At 51.3% G+C, this 16,205-nt stretch overlaps 1 protein-coding gene across 2 annotated transcripts in view; it reads right to left on the bottom strand.

Annotated features, from left to right (window-relative positions):
* Positions 1–16,205, bottom strand: part of LOC119965920 — a 156,136-nt gene that overhangs the window by 58,439 nt on the left and 81,492 nt on the right. For both annotated transcript variants that reach the window (XM_038796932.1, XM_038796933.1), the window contains one exon: positions 13,179–13,307. In XM_038796932.1, the coding sequence (XP_038652860.1) occupies positions 13,179–13,307 (129 nt within the window). The remainder of the gene's footprint in view (positions 1–13,178; positions 13,308–16,205) is intronic.

Raw genomic sequence — 16,205 nt, 5'->3', positions numbered from 1 at the left:
CGACTTCACTTTGTAGGCCGTTATGTTGTTCAAGCCTTGCCACAACCGACTAGAGTCCGTGACGTTCGTCAGTGGCTCTAGCTTGGTCTGATATTGTCTCTTGGCACCCCTAATGACTTTGCGGAGATCGTACTTGGATTTCTTGCATAGGTCAGGGTCACTTGGGTGTTCCTACCTCCACCTGCTGTACCGGATCAGTTGTGTGGTGCGCACCAGAGTGTATCACAGGAGCCTCTTCACTAAAGACACTGAGGTGAGTGTCTCTGGGATGGTGGAGGGTGTTGGAGACAGCTGTGATGTGAAATCTGTGTCATCCTCAGACTCGAGCTCCAGGGTGTCCTGCGTCTAAGGTGGAGGGCTGCTATCCGAGCTGCTCTCGTCGTCAGTTCTCAGCTCACCGGGAGCCTCCGGCTGTGGCACTGGCGGGGGACATCGGATGGACCCGCCCATCTCCAGTTGGTCCTGCAAGACACAAGACAAGATGCATGATTCAACCCCGGGCTGGGGGGGAGTGGAGGTGGTGAGGGTGAGGTTGGTGTGGGTGAGGGCGGTGTGGGTAGGGGGTGTTGACACGCGTCATTGAGAACTGCAACTCACCAGGGTTTCACTTCCTCGCCCGCGGTCGAACTCCATCCTTTCCTCCGGGCCGCCGACCACGTCCAGGGCCCTGTGCTTTGCCATGGTCAGGGGCTGCAGGTCCGGCGGTCCTCCGGCGGTGAGCTGGTTTAGCTCACCCGGCTAAATCGCTGGCTTTTAAAGCAGACCAAGCAGGCCAGCAGCACGGTTCGATTCCCGTACCAGCCTCCCCGGACAGGCGCCGGAATGTGGCGACTAGGGGCTTTTCACAGTAACTTCATTGAAGCCTACTCGTGACAATAAGCGATTTTCATTTCATTTTCAGGTTTCTCCTGCTCCTGACGGTTATGTGGCCTTCTCTACATACCTTTAAAACACTTGTTAAAATAGTTGCCTGTTGTTTTCTACTTGTTCAAATGCCAGTCCATCACATCCCATTCATTAACTCTATCTACACCTCCCACTGCCTGATGAAAGCGGGCAGAATAATCAAAGACCCCACCCACCCAACTTACTCTTCCGACTTCTTCCATCGGGCAGGTGTAGAAGGGAATTTAGTGTGGGGATTAGGGCATGCTTTAATATCTAGTTGCTTGGCTATATTTTATACGAAAAGGCACTTGCGAAAAGCACGATGGGATGCTTGGCTACATTTTCAAAATTGCCTCTGTACAAAAAAGTGGAAGTTCGAATAATGTAAACATATGCGACAGCTGCAGCCTTTTTCTGCTGATAATCTGCTTTCAAATTGTTTTAGCCAGAGACTGAAAACATACTAGATAAGGTATTAAGAACATTTTAGGGCAGCACGGTAGCATGGTGATTAGCACAATTGCTTCACAGCTCCAGGGTCCCAGGTTTGATTCCCGGCTTGGGTCACTGTCTGTGCGGAGTCTGCACATTCTCCCCGTGTCTGCGTGGGTTTGCTCTGGTTTCCTCCCACAGTCCAAAGATGTGCAGGTTAGGTGGATTGGCCATGATAAATTGCCCTTAGTGTCCAAAATTGTCCTTAGTGTTGGGTGGGTTTACTGGGTTATGGGGATAGGGTGGCGGTGTGGGCTTGGATAGGGTGCTCTTTCCAAGAGCGGGTGCAGACTTGATGGGCCGAATGGCCTCCTTCTGCATTGTAAGTTCTGTGATCTATGAACATTCCCAAGGTTTGTTTTGTGTAAACATGGCCAGCAGAACTCTGTTTTTTGTTCTCGATGTTGTTTATTTCATGGTATAAATATATGTTCTTAAATTTGTACGGTTGGGTTTTTGAAGTGGCCTCCGAACATTACAACCCCTCCACGATTCAAGTCCAAATAATTTGCCTGAAATGAAGCTCAAAGCATCTGACTATCTTATTTCCACATCAGTAGGAGATCCAAAAGTCTGAGAACACGAACAAACAGATTCAAAAATAGCTTCTTCCCCGCTGTTACCAGGCTCCGAAATGACTCTCTTATGGACTGACCTGATTAATACTACACTCGTGTATGCTTCAACCGATGCCTTTTTATTTACATTGAGTACCCTGTGTTGCCCTATTGTGTGTTTTCTTTTTATTTTATTTTATTTTCATGTATCAAGTGATCTGTTTGAGCTGCTCGCAGAAAAATACTTTTCGCTGTACCTCGGTACACGACAATAAACTAATCCAAATCCCTCAATGGGTGTTCCCAAGCTGAATACGTCATAAGGGGTCGGGGCTGCGCTCCATCTGCGCCGCGCTGGACACTGCGCAGACCGGGGCGCTGGAGGCCCCATACTGCTGAAGGAAAAGGAAGGTTCCTCGTCTAATCGGAGCACAGGTAAATGTGCACATTTCTAGTTCAAAATCGGCGGCCAGTGGCTTTCCCCGCAAGCAAGAGGTTATGAGCCAATCACACTGGTATTCTGTATCACAAAATTCCATACGCAGCTATTTGGTAAACAGTTCATTGTGAAAACTGAGCACAAAGCATTAGAAACAGTTTGGTGCGAGCCACTGACGAATGTACCATCCAGACTACTAGCAACCTCTAATAAAAATACAACTTAGGCCATTACATAATGGTTACTTCAGACACGCTGATCAGGTTACCAAATTATTATTTTTTTAAATCTAGCATGTTTTATTAGACCTACAAGTTGATAATATAGATTTCAAATTAGAAGATGTACTCCACGTCAATCTGATTAATATTGGTCAACATTAATGCAACAAACAGAAAATTATCCACAACTGAAAGCATTATGGAAATTTTCCCGAATACAATACATGAAGTGAAGTGCCAGACATCCTAAGATGTTTTTTTGCATACAGAAATGAACTGAGTATTTCAACAGAGATGATTTTCAAAAGAAAGCCCGTGCTTGTACCTGAAGCTCTTTACCAAGACATGTTATCACAGTTGCACCAGGGGGATATGAGCATACAGTAGACAAAGGGCCTGGCAAAGGAGGTTATCCATTAGCTAGGGATCAACAATAATTATTGAGAAGGTGGAAAGGATGTGAGATTCATGCCAGAATCACTCACCTTAGTAGGACAAAGAACCGTTCCACTGTCACATCCTCAGTCCAAAATTGTAACAGATCTATTCACTATCGGTGGCAATAACTTTCTTCAAGTGACGAATTACTTTTCAAAGTTTTCAATCATTTGGACAATTGAAGGATAACTCAAGTGCATCCATGGGGATCACAATGAGCACAATATTCAGTTTGTCTGGTGCACTTTAAGACGTTATATCAGAACATGGGCCAGAATATATTGGCCACTTATCTGATATAACTTCAGATGATGTGCTAAATGGGGCATAAACCATATGATAGCCTTGCCAACAATCTCAGTTCCAATGCCCTTGGCGAGCAAATGGTCCATAATGTTAAGTATGAAGTACAGAAAAACAAACCAAGTTTCCTCATAGTCGTGTTTAGACATAGGCTTAACATCACCAGCAGAAATTATGTTAGAGAAGCAGCTAAGGACAATCTCGATAGGCTATCAACTTTAGAACAAAGAACAATATAGAAGAGGAACAGGCCATTCGGCCCTCCAAGCCTGCGCCGACCATGGTACCTGCCTAAACTAAAACCGTCTGCACTTACGGAGTCCGTATCCTTCCATTCCCACCCTATTCATATACAGTTAAGGAGAAACTTTTGAAAAACAAGACAGAATGAAGATAGCACATGACTGAGATACAGGTGTGGAACTGCCAATTCGGTAAGAGAACTGATTCAGGTCGTACCTCCAACCCAGGGGTACTGGTTATCCGCTGAAGTTTCTAAAATGTGTAATGAGCTGAGATCCTATGAGGGTACGACACCAAATAAGATAATATTAAAAAGAGAAGCCATCTCAGGAAATTGTCCAACTGTATTGTCCGCGGAGGCAAATACTCCTTGAAAGGCCAGGCTGACAGGGTACAACTCACGTTATTCTACACTAGACACATAAATCATTCCTCTCCGCTCTACACTCCACGCAAGGTCTCCTTCTCCAAACTGCTTCCAGGTTGGGGTTTGTATTCTGTGGGAGCTCCTCCAATTGGGAGGCAGCTCCACCCCCTTGTCACCTGTGTAGCTCATACTTTGAGGTGTAGGAGGGGAAGCGGATGCTGTACAAGTTATGTCCCTGTAGGGGGGTCATAACACACCTCCTCCCCCAAAAAGTCCAGAAAATATCCATGTTCTCAGGTGGAGGGTCCTGTGGCCGCTTGGGTTGTGGGCGGAGTTCCAGGGATCGTATAGCCAGCCCGGGAGGTGTGTAGCGTACTGGGGACCGCTGCTTCAGTGATGACGGCGTAGCTGGCATGGCCCAGTAAGGCTGCTGGTACAATTGGTGCCGGCGTATTATCACTGGTCGCTCCAATGTCCATATCGGAATCTGTCTACGCCGTTGCTGGCCGGGTCTACGGGCGCCACGTATTGACGTTCAACAGGCGGCAGAACGGGCGGGTGTGGCCCTGGTTCCCCTCTGGTCTTGGGGCTCCTCCTTGACCTTACAGGAGACGGCGTCCGGGTCCTGCATGGGGGCCACATGCCGGTGGTTCCTGGTCATGTCGACATAAGAAATCCAGGTGGCGCTGTGTCTCTGTGCCCCGTATCTAGATTGCGTAGGAGACTGGCTCCATCGCGTGGAGAACTACCCCAGGGATCCATGTGGCTCCGGTCCCGAAGTTCCTCACATAAACCATGTCACATGTCATGAAGGTGGACGCCCATGGGCGGCGGTGAGAGCGGTCGTGCCACTGACAGACCCATGTCCCGACGTCAGGGAAGATGAGGCTGAGACGCATCCGGAGTTGGCGCCCCATGAGCAACTCTGCCAGTGCGATGCCAGTTGTGGCATGAGGCGTTGTATGATAATTGAAAAGAAACCGTGCCAACCCCGTCTCCCACAACCCCAAGGCCATCTTTCTCATGGCTCTCTTGAATATTTGTACCCTTGTTCGGCAGCCCATTGGTGGCCGGGTGGTACGGGGTCGTCCACACGTGCTTGATGCCATTCATGGCCATGAACAAAGCGAACACCTGGCGGGTTGTGAACGTCGCCCTATTGTCAGACACCAGGACCTCAGGCAGTCTGTGCTTGCTAAAAATATCCCTCAGTCTGTCTGTAGTTGTTCGTGTGGTAGCCGTGGGGACCCAGTGTACTTCAAGCAACTTTAAGTGTGCGTCCACTAATTATAAGGAATGTGGCCCCTGAAGCGGGCTGGCAAAGTTGATGTCTACATGGGACCAAAGCTTTCAGGGCCACTCCCAGGGGTACAACAGGACTGCCAGCGGGACCTGCAGGTGTTACTGGCATGGGGTGCAATTGCAGGCCACCCGCTCAATCCAGTCTGGGCCACCAAATGTAGCTGCGCGCCAACATTTTCATTGAGCCTGTTTGTGTCAGTCAAGTTCCTGATTAGTGTATAAGTCACTCCTCCAATGTCGGTCAGTAAGGTGATGGCCTGCTGCTCATCACTGGAGATGGCGTTCGTGTGGGCCCAATCGTCCCAGTTGGTGTCAAAAGGCTCATGTTTACTTCTGCATGCCATGCCTATAGGCTGGCGAGAGCGGTCTCCGCAGGCATTTGAAAAATGGTCTGAGTTCACAGCACTTGCCACTTACGGCAGCTCCACTTAATCCTTGTTGCCAGTGTTGTAGATGGAGGCAAAGACACCACGAGAGGCCAGGCTTACAGGGTACACCTTACTTTATTCCACACTAGTCACAATAATCACTTCTCTCCCTGCAAGGTATCCTTCCCCGAGATCCTTCCAGGTTGGGGTTTGTATTCTGTGGGGAGCTCCTCCAATTAGAAGGAAGCTCCGACCCCATGTCGCCTGAGTAGCTCATACTCTGAGGTGCAGGAGGGGAATATTTCTGTGAGCTGATTCTAGACCAGGTGTGTTATTCTGTATGCTGGCTACACTTTTCAGGATTTGAAACCTGGACTATGGCAAGAGAGAACGGTGCGATGACTGGGTGGATGGAGGGCAAGAGGAGCATGTTGCCAGCATACAGAATAACACACCAAGTCTGGAATCAGGGATACAGCCAGAAGCAGCAGGAGCTCAGAGAGAAATTCCCCTCCTGCACCTGGGATTCGTACTTGTTTTTGGCTGCCTTCCTGCTCATTGGCTGGGAGTGGAGCCCTGGGCAGATTGTATGGTGATTATTGTATTTTTGTTGTGTTCTTTTTGTGCCTAGCGGCTAGGTGCTCACCAGTTGCGGCCCTCCTGCTTCTGTGCATTGGGCGCTCTGGGTCCCTCCTGGTGCTAGTGAGGGGGAGGGGTGTTTTCTCTCTCTCCCCTCAAACGTGTGCTGCCTGTCCTTTTCCGATGGGCTGTGCTGCTTGCTGGCGTCTGTCCATTGACATGGGGCTGTTGCTGGAGCCAGGGGAGGGAAGTGTGGCCATCAAAAATGGCCGCCCGCAAAGGATAATTGTAATTGTGGTCAGGTTGGGACATAGAAGATACACAGCCCCTGTGTATTGTGCAAAGGGAAACCAGACCTAACAGAATCTCACACCGATTTCCCCAGGACAGTGGGACACAGATCGAAATGTAGCAACAGTAGCAGACTCGGGGGCGCCTACATATCCTATTTGGAAGTGCATACGTGCCTTGGACAATAGCAGCTAGGACCTGACCAAGCCAGCGAGGTACCCGCCCCTAATCGGCCAGAATTGATTAGGGTGATCGAAACCCTATCGATCCATTGGATCCCGAGTTGGGACTGCCCAAAAAGGCGCGATAAATCGGGGTATAAGAAGAACTGCGCAACCAATATTCGGCCTCTTTTGGGACCGGCCTTTGCTCCAACCAACTGCTGCATATCAACCAGCCAAGTTCAATGACCCGCGATCGCTACCTGAAGGATGAGCCGCAGCTGAGACGAACCTGAAGACTTCCAGCCGACACACATGAGGATCCAGATAAAGGCCTTTTCTGCCCTGCACAGAGCTGGTCACTTAGAAGTTAAGTAAAGGTCATTTTAGTTGTTAGGTGTAGTTTAATAAGTAGCCGAGGATAGATTATTATGCACAGCACCAAGTCTGTGTCTAATAATAAATTATAATTGAATCCCGGAGAATAGGGTGTTTATCCAATACAAGAAACGTACTCGCGTCTGTTGGTTCAGGTAAAAGAGCAACAGAAGCATGCACTGGCTTGAGGGCTGACGGCTATGTCTTGTACTTAGTTGTTTGTTTCTTGTGGTTGCTCTGTAATTTGTCTATATTTTTTTGTAAAGGGAGTTCTCTCTTTGTCTCTTCGGTCATGCCCTGTATAGGTGTGTCCTTTTCCAGTGGTCTGTGCTGCTTGTTTGGGCACCTTTCCAACGATGTGGGCTACCATTGGGGAGAGGTTGGGGGGGGGGAGGGAGGTGGCCATATACTGGCTATGTAGCTGGTGGTTTGTTTAAAGGAACTGTTTTGGGTTGAACTGTGCCTCTTCTCTCTCTCTCAAACTGTGCCCTATACTGGTGTGTCCTTTTCCGGTGGTCTGTGCAGCTCATTGGGCACTTTTCCGCTGATGTTGGACTACCGTTGGGGCCAGGGGTGGTGGTGAGTCTGTGCAAGCTTGAGAGCTGGTGTTTTTATTTTGGTGTATTGTAACTTCTTTTAGCATATTACTGATTTTCGTGACTGTTTTTAGCATGTTGGTGATTGTTTGTATTCTTGTGTTGTCAATAGACTTAAAATATTTGTAGGAGGGGAAGCAGATGCGACACAAGCTCTGTCCCTGTAGAAGGTCATGACATGCATAACACCCAGCACTCCAAATGCAGCTAGAAATATCCCAAATGAAGATTTAGGATAACTGTGGGAGTCCAGCTTGAAGAGTATGAAGACAATCAGCATTATGTGATAATACACATGATTGCCATTGTACCTACAAATCAAAAAAAGAAAATGCAAAATCTAGAGGCGGGATTCTCCGCTTGCCGCAGCTGAAATCGTGAAACCCAATTGGGTGGAGAATAGCCTTCGACCCAAAATTTGGGTAGGCGCCGGTTTGACACCAAATCGGAATGCTCCAGCTCCCCGAAAATGGCGTAAATGTGCCGCTCGCCGTGCAGAGTTAAAGTACAGTAGGCATATCATTAGCGGGCCTAACAGCCTATTCTCCGGGGCCTCCTCCAATAGGCCGAGTTTCCGATCACGTGGTTCACTTGTGGTTTCAAAAATCATGAACCTGGCATCGTGGCTGCTGAGCGAGAGAGAGAGAGAGGAGGTAGGATACGGAGTAGAATGACTGCAAGACCAGACACCGGCCGTGCTGGCCACGGCGGGGGGGGGGGGGGGGGGGGGGGGGAAGACAGGCCGAGCAGCCTGGGTGCTCCCCACAGCACTGGGGCGGTGCTGCCATCTTGCTGCATACCCACTGACCACTCACACCGGCCCCTGGTTCTACAGAGACACCGGCCGTATGGGTGCGCCCACCCCCCCTCTACAGTGTGCCCACCTGGCCCCAGACAGCCCGCCAACCGGCCGCCACCCACCAGGGGACCACATCCATGGTAGCCTCCAGTGAGGACAATGCCAGCCAATGGCACCCCTGGCAGCAGAGATGGCCGACAGGACTGGGGCACCAATGTTGCCGGACATCGACAGGGCAGGAATGCGGGGTGGGGGAGGGCCATGCTTGGGCAGAGCCCGCACAGCCAACCGGGCCCACTGTGCAGACCATCAAACCAAGTTGGGAGTATGCGCCATACTAACATATTAGCCTTTCATCCCCTGTAGACAATGGCTTTTGGCGTTCAACCAGCAATGGTGACCACCGTGGCGATGGTCACGTGTGAGTGGGCGCCACTCGGAGAGGAGGGGGAATCTGCAGCAGCAGAGCAGGCAGCAGCAGAGCGACCAGCAGAGGAATGGGCTGCAGAGGAACGAGCTGCAGAGGGCCAGGTGGCAGCCGCACAGGCTGGAGGGCAGCCCGCCCAACAGGCCGAGGAGGAGGAGGAAGTGCCACGGAGGCACCGCATGAGGCCTCGTGTACTGGCACCGCCTGTCAGTCGAGGACCTGCTGAACCAGACATGCTGAACCAGACCAGAACCAGAGACCCCGGATGAGTAGAGAGACTGTGCAACATATCTAAAAGATAATGACACACTTGGCACCGCAGAGGTATGGACGAGGACACCCGCACCCGGTCAAGATGACAGTCGCCCTGAACTTCTACGAGACGGGGTCCTTACAGTTGCCAAGTTGGGACCTGCCCAGCATCTCACAGACCTCAGTGCACAAGTACATCCACACAGACACAGAGGGCGGGCCTGTATGCCCAGGCGGATCATTACATCCATTTCCATGTGGACCGAGCCCACCAGGATGCCCGGGCAGCGGGGCTCACCACCATTGCCGGGATGTCTCGGGTCCAGGAGGCGATAGTCGGGATGCATGTCGCCATACGGGCCCCGACGGGAAACAGGCCACTGTACACAAACCGAAAGGGGTTCCACTCAATGAACATCCATCTGGCGTGCGACCGATACCCGGGCAATGTGCACGACTCCTTCATCCTGGCACACTGTCATGTGAGAGTACCTTTAAGAAATGAGTGTTTAAGAAATGTACCTTTTAAGAAATGAGTGTTAGGGCAGCATGGTGGCCTAGTGGTTAGCACAACCGCCTCACGGCGCTGAGGTCCCAGGTTCGATCCCGGCTCTGGGTCACTGTCCGTGTGGAGTTTGCACATTCTCCCCGTGTCTGCGTGGGTTTCGCCCCCACAACCCAAAAATGTGCAGAGTAGGTGGATTGGCCACGCTAAATTGCCCCTTAATAGAAAAAATAATTGGGTAATCTAAATTTATTTTTAAAAAAAGGAAATGAGTGTTTACCACTGCTGTGATGTCAGAGAGTGGGTGGAGCTGGGCTGTCTGTCAGCTTTTTACTTTCGTTTTTGAGCAGGCTGCAGGGGGTGTTTTAGTTTTGTTTTCAGATCTGGATAGCTGCAGTCACAGCGAGAAGGTGTCTGAATGTCTCTGTAATCTAAAGACTGTAAATCGATCCTGGTGGTTTAAAACTAATAACAGTAACGACTTTAACCTAATGTGCTTCTGTTGAAAGGTGTTTATTCTGTCTTCTGGGTGTTGTTTGGAAAGTTATTAAACATTACTTAGTGTTGTATTCTTTGGGGGTTGTATCTGAATTATTGGTTGCTAAGATGTTCACTGTATGTTTTAAAAAGGTTAACTTGACAAAATGACAAAGTTAATTGATGAGGGAAGGGCTGTAGATGTCATATACATGGAGGCGTTTGATAAAGTTTGCCATGGCAGGTTGATGGAAAAAGTGAAGTCGAATGGGGTTCAGGGTGTACTAGCTAGATGGATAAAGAACTGGCTGGGCAACAGGAGACAGAGAGTAGTGGTAGAAGGGAGTGTCTCAAAATGGAGAAAGGTGACTAGTGGTGTTCCACAGGGATCCGTGCTCAGACCACTGTTGTTTGTGATATACATAAGTGATCTGGAGGAAGGTATAGGTGGACTGATTAGCAAGTTTGCAGATAATACTAAGATTGGTGGAGTTACAGATAGCGAGGAGGACTGTCAGAGAATACAGCAACATATAGATAGACTGGAGAGTTGAGCAGAAAAGTGGCAGATGGAGTTCAATCCAGGCAAATGCAAGGTGATGCATTTTGGAAGATCTAATTCAAGAGCGGACTATACGGTCAAAGGAAGTGTCCTGGGGAAAATTGATGTACAGAGAGATCTGGGAGTTCAGGTCCATTGTACCCTGAAGGTGGCAACGCAGGTCGATAGAGTGGTCAAGAAGGCATACAGCATGCTTGCCTTCATTGGACGGGGTATTGAGTACAAGAGTCGGCAGGTCATTTAGTTGTATTGGACTTTGGTTAGGCCACATTTGGAATACTGCGTGCAGTTCTGGTCGCCACATTACCAGAAGGATGTGGATGCTTTAGAGAGGGTGCAGAGGAGGTTCACCAGGATGTTGCCTGGTATGGAGTGTGCTAGCTATGAAGAAAGGTTGAGTAGATTAGGATTGTTTTCGTTGGAAAGACAGAAGTTGAGGGGGGACCTGATTGAAGTCTACAAAATTATGAGAGATATGGACAGGGTGGATAGTAACAAGCTTTTTCCAAGAGTGTGGGTGTCAATTACAAGTGGTCACGATTTCAAGGTGAGAGGGGGAAGTTTAAGGGAGATGTGCGTGGATAGTTTTTTACGCAGGGGGTGGTGGGTCCTGGAACGCTTTGTCAGCGGAGGCGGTAGAGGCGGGCACGATAGCATCATTAAGATGCATCTAGACAGATATATGAACGGGTGGGGAACAGAGGGAAGTAGATCCTTGGAGAATAGGCGACAGGTTTAGATAAAGGATCTGGATTGGCGCCGGCTGGGAGGGCCGAAGGGCCTGATCCTGTGCTATAATTTTCTTTTTTGTTTGTTCTTTTGAGTTCATAGAATAATTTGCTTTAAAAAATATGTTTCCGTTTCTGCTGTACCACACCTGTAGAGTGGGCCGTGTGCTCCCCATACCACAATCTATTAAAAGTTGTGTGTCAGGTGAATTCCATGATACACTTTGGGGTTCTCTAAACCCTGGCCCACAACAACAACTACCTGACATGTTCGAGGGGCACCCCCAATCCCCAGCTAATGGGTTGGCTCCTGGTCGACAGGGGTTACCACTGCAGCCGTGGCTGATGACACCTATCCTAAGGCCACAGACCGACGTGGAAACCCGCTACAATGACGCCCATACAGCGATCAGGAATGTGATCGAGCGGTGTTTCGGCACCCTGAAGATGCGCTTCAGGTATCTCAACCACTCTGGAGCGGCCCTCCAGTATGATGCTGAGAGGGTTGCCCATATCGTGGCGGCGAACCCCACTGCCCGGGTATCCTGGTGTGCTCTCCACATGGCCCCTGAGACCCAACCTCCTGACGACGGTGCGTCTAGCAGTCAGGGCCCGTACAGAGCAGCACAGTGGGATATGTGATGCCGACAAGTATGCTGAGGGCCCCCCGGTCTCAGAGCACCTAGAGGATACCCACCAGGGGCATCAAAGGCCACAGGACGAGGGAGGCAGCAAGCATTTCTGATGTGCATCCTTGGGACACACCAAGGCGTAGAGGTAGACCATGGACGGCTAAGCAGGTGGATGATCACTGAGAAGGCACGGGGGAGCGGGGGGCGGGGGGGGGGGGGGGGAATGGGAAGGAGGGGGTGGAGAGGAGGATGGTGAGGGGATAGGGAATGCCGCACAAGTTCCCACTCGATCCTCGGAATGCTCCATGCATGGCTGCGGTGATATTGATAGCTATCGGGAGCGGGTATTCTCCTCCTCCACATGGTGCCAAATCCACAAGGACATGGCACAGGTGCCATAAAGTATCCTTGTTGAGGCAGAGCATCCTGCAGCACAGGATGTCCATCGCCTTTTGTAAAAGACCAGCGACACCTGTACATCTTGGGCGGTCGCCTGACTCCCCCTCGGGATCCGTCCCTGGCCTATTGGGCGGCTGGGTCTACAGCGTGTGAGGAGGGGCCCTGCACATGGGCCACTGCCTCAAATTGTCGATGCTACTGCCACCGCCTTCTCTGCCGTCTTACCTGCCAGTACCACAAAGGCAGGTTCGACGATATCGTCCATCCCGTGTGATATTTGTGAGATTGGGAGAGGGTGAGGAACTGACAACCAACAGTGTATTCCACCCTGGGACCCTCCAGTCCCCCATCACTCTCTCCCCCCCCCCCCCCCCCCTCCCCCACATGCCCTGCCCACGCACCCCCGTCAGTAGTGGGGGGCCCTGCTCACTGGACCCTAGACCCTGTGCTCCATACACCCACACATAATGTTACCTGCACCAGCGCTGGTCCCCTCCCCTGGGTCGGTCACTGCCCATTGTGTCCATGGTGTAGCTCCCTGCAGAGTTCAGGAACATTGTCCAGGCATCATGGTCTGTTTGGGATGCTGGGCAATAACCCCCACAAAGGCACATCTACTCACAGGAATCCACTTGGGAGGTAAGTGCTGACTTAACTACAGAATCCATGGTCAATCTCAAATTTTGGTCTCACCAGAATTTCAGAAACAAGGGTGAGTTGGTGAGAGAAAGAATATTGGAAAAACTAGTTGCAAGTCTTACCATTCAAACTTACCCTTCTTTCTCAAAAATGGTCTTTGGAGAATATTGCGATATTTCACAAAAAGGAAGAGAATATAAATGATTGTTGTTGAAACAAATAAAAATCCAATCCCTTCAATAATTCTGTATGCTATGGGGTACGCTGGAAAAAGACAAAATAAAGAGCGTGTAAAATGAAGAGTGCATTCAGTAAATTGCACATGTCAGAGGAAAACTTGATCGTCAAGATTAACTGTAAGCCTCGACTTGTTTCAGAGTCAGATGTTTGTGGGTTCTAGACCCCACCAACTCAACCACTACCCCTCCGATGTCCACATCCTCCACCCACCCAATTGCTGACACCCCCACCTGCCCTGATGTATGACCCCCCAGATAATTCAGTTTGGACTCTGCATACGACACAATTATCGGACAAAATTTTACAACAGTGGCATTCTAACAAAGAAAATACTTTCAGTTATACAATCGGCTAGGTTCTCCGTTCCTGAAACAGTGTTGTCCCGGAGCAGGATTCGTGGAATTCCATGACAGAGAAACTGGCCCGCACCTGGACCGATTAAACGACTGTTCAGGGGCTTGTACCGACACCATGGAGAACATAATCGATTTCAATGAGAAACAGTGCTGAATTAATGATTGACACTCAGGAGGCTGACAAGCTGCAGCTGCATATACACACTTCACTCCCCACACAACACCCAGGCAACAACATTGCAGCAAGACTTGCGGCACCGCGATTCACGGACGCTAAGTTCGAGGCCCTCCTGGAAGGGGTGGAGGAGGCAGGCCACGCTGTAACCCGGCCCGGGAAGGTGGTTGCTAGCTGCCTCCATTTGTCGTGCCTGGGTACAAATGGCAGAGGCAGTCAGCACCATGAGCAACACCGTCCGGCCCAGCCCGCAGTGCAGGAACAAACTGTGCGACCTCTTCAGGGAAGTCATGGTGAGTAGGCAGAGCTGTGCCCCGAGTGACAACCCTGTCACACACACACCCATGACACACCCTTTCCCCCGCAACCAGGAGAACAGCCGAACCCCACCCTGCACCACTTGTTGGCAACCATACTGGCCACCATGACGGGTGTCCGGGCCACTGAGGCCACAAGCTCCCCAACCCCTGGGCTGCATGAATTGGATGTCTAAACGGCATGTTTTCTGTTCCCCCACCAGCAGGAGCAGGCCGGAGGGGGCCTGGTGGCGGGTTTGCCTCAGGGGTTAGCTCCGCTCACACCCCATCCCAAGGAGTAGCCCAGGAGCCATTGTGCACCCCGAGGGAGGTAGAGGTGATGGGGCCCATGCCGGTGACTCCGCAGGGGAGACGGCGGAACACCACAGCATATCGGACACTCCACCCCCCCCGCCCCCCCCCCCCGGCGCACCTGGTGGGCAGCTGGTAGAACAGGGTGGCATCACGCCACCTCGGACAACCGAGCAGCAGCCGGGCCCGTCCAGGCCCGGTCACCCCAGAAGATGCCTGCCAACAGGGACCCAGGTCACAGGATGGGAATCACAGCAGGCTACCTCAACTCCTGATATACCATCTGGGGATTCATCTAGACCTACTGTTAGGGCCTATAAGGCCAGAAAGTTAGACACCAGTTAAGTTGGCACGCGTGCAAGGCACAGTTTAATTTTAGGGGCTGGGGCATGTATATGTATATATTTGTGCACATTAAACACCTGTTCACACTGTTACAACCTGCATTGGTGCTCTGTCAGATGGATGTGAGGGGTCGGCTGGTCTGGCTTGGCCAAAGTGGGGGCACAGTGAGGGGAGGTACGGGAATACGTTATGGGTGGGCTGGGCAATGTAGTGCAGCAGGTATGTATCAGAGGGAGTTGCAGGCAGGGGAGTGACCAGGAGTTGAAGGGCGGGTGGGGTGGGATGCATCCCGTCAATCACCCCATGGACCCAGGGCTTGTCGGTGATGGCGGCGAACCCCGCTGCCTGGGCAACCTGGTGGGATGTGTTGTTCCGTTTGGGCATATAGGGCCTCCATGATGGCACGGATGCACCTGTGCACCAAAGTCTGTGAAATCCCGGACAGGTCCCCACTTGGCGCCTGGAAGGACCCCGTCACGCAAAGGTTTAGGGTGACCATCATCTTGACGGCCACTGGGAGCGGGTGTCCTGCCCATACCCTGGCAATGCCAGCTGTGTCATGATCTGGCAGATATGTCGCACTGTCTTTCTGCTCAGCCGAAGTCTTCGGTATGCCCGGTCCGTCAGGTCCTCAAATGACAGGCACTGCCGGTTCATGCGAGCCCTCATTCGGCACCTCCTTTGCACCTCCTCCACCTGCTCTGCCTGTTGGGTAGCTGGCTCTCCATCCTATACAGCTGCGTCCTGTTCCTCTGCGGCATGCTCCGCTGCAGCACGCTCTGCTGTTGCACGCTCCGCTGCTGCTGCTTCCTCTTCCTCGAGCAGCTCCGATTCGTACAGGTGCAGGGCATGCCCCAGGACTGAGGTGACTAGCAGGAAGGCCACCTAGGCCTTGGTTCTCCACAGTGACACCGGCCTTTTGGGTGCCCCCCATGCCCACACCCCAACACTCCCGCACCCCACCCTCCACCATATGCCCCCACCCCCACCCTGTTGCTGCCATCGGGGTATCACACAGTCTGACCAAGGGCAACACCCACAGTAGACCCTACAAGGGGTGGGGGGGGGGGGGGGGCTGGGAAGGAGCCACAAAGCATACCAATGGCTGGGGTACCAGTAAATGACAGCACTTCTAACTCCTACCAGTAGGGACGGGCGCCAGAGGCCCTCACAGTGCAGGGCACTGATGGGTCCTGGGGTACGGAGAGATGGGGAGGGAACATGTGGGAGTAGAGTCCGCAGTGCCAACCAGGGGCACTGTGTACTGTCATGAGAATGTCGCTTTAAGAAATGTTTGGCTGCTCATATTACTGCAGTGATGTCAGAGTGTGGGTGGAGCTGGGCTGTCTGTCAGCTTTTTACTTTCGTTTTAGGCTGTTTGTTGCAGGGAGTGTTTTAGCTTCGTTTTCAGAGCTGGATAGCTGCAGTCACAGCCAGA

This window comes from Scyliorhinus canicula, chromosome 5, assembly GCF_902713615.1.
Source record: "Scyliorhinus canicula chromosome 5, sScyCan1.1, whole genome shotgun sequence".
Classification (NCBI taxonomy): Eukaryota; Metazoa; Chordata; class Chondrichthyes; order Carcharhiniformes; family Scyliorhinidae; genus Scyliorhinus; species Scyliorhinus canicula.
Note: the sequence above shows the minus strand (reverse complement) of the source record. Positions and strands in the feature narration are given on the sequence as shown.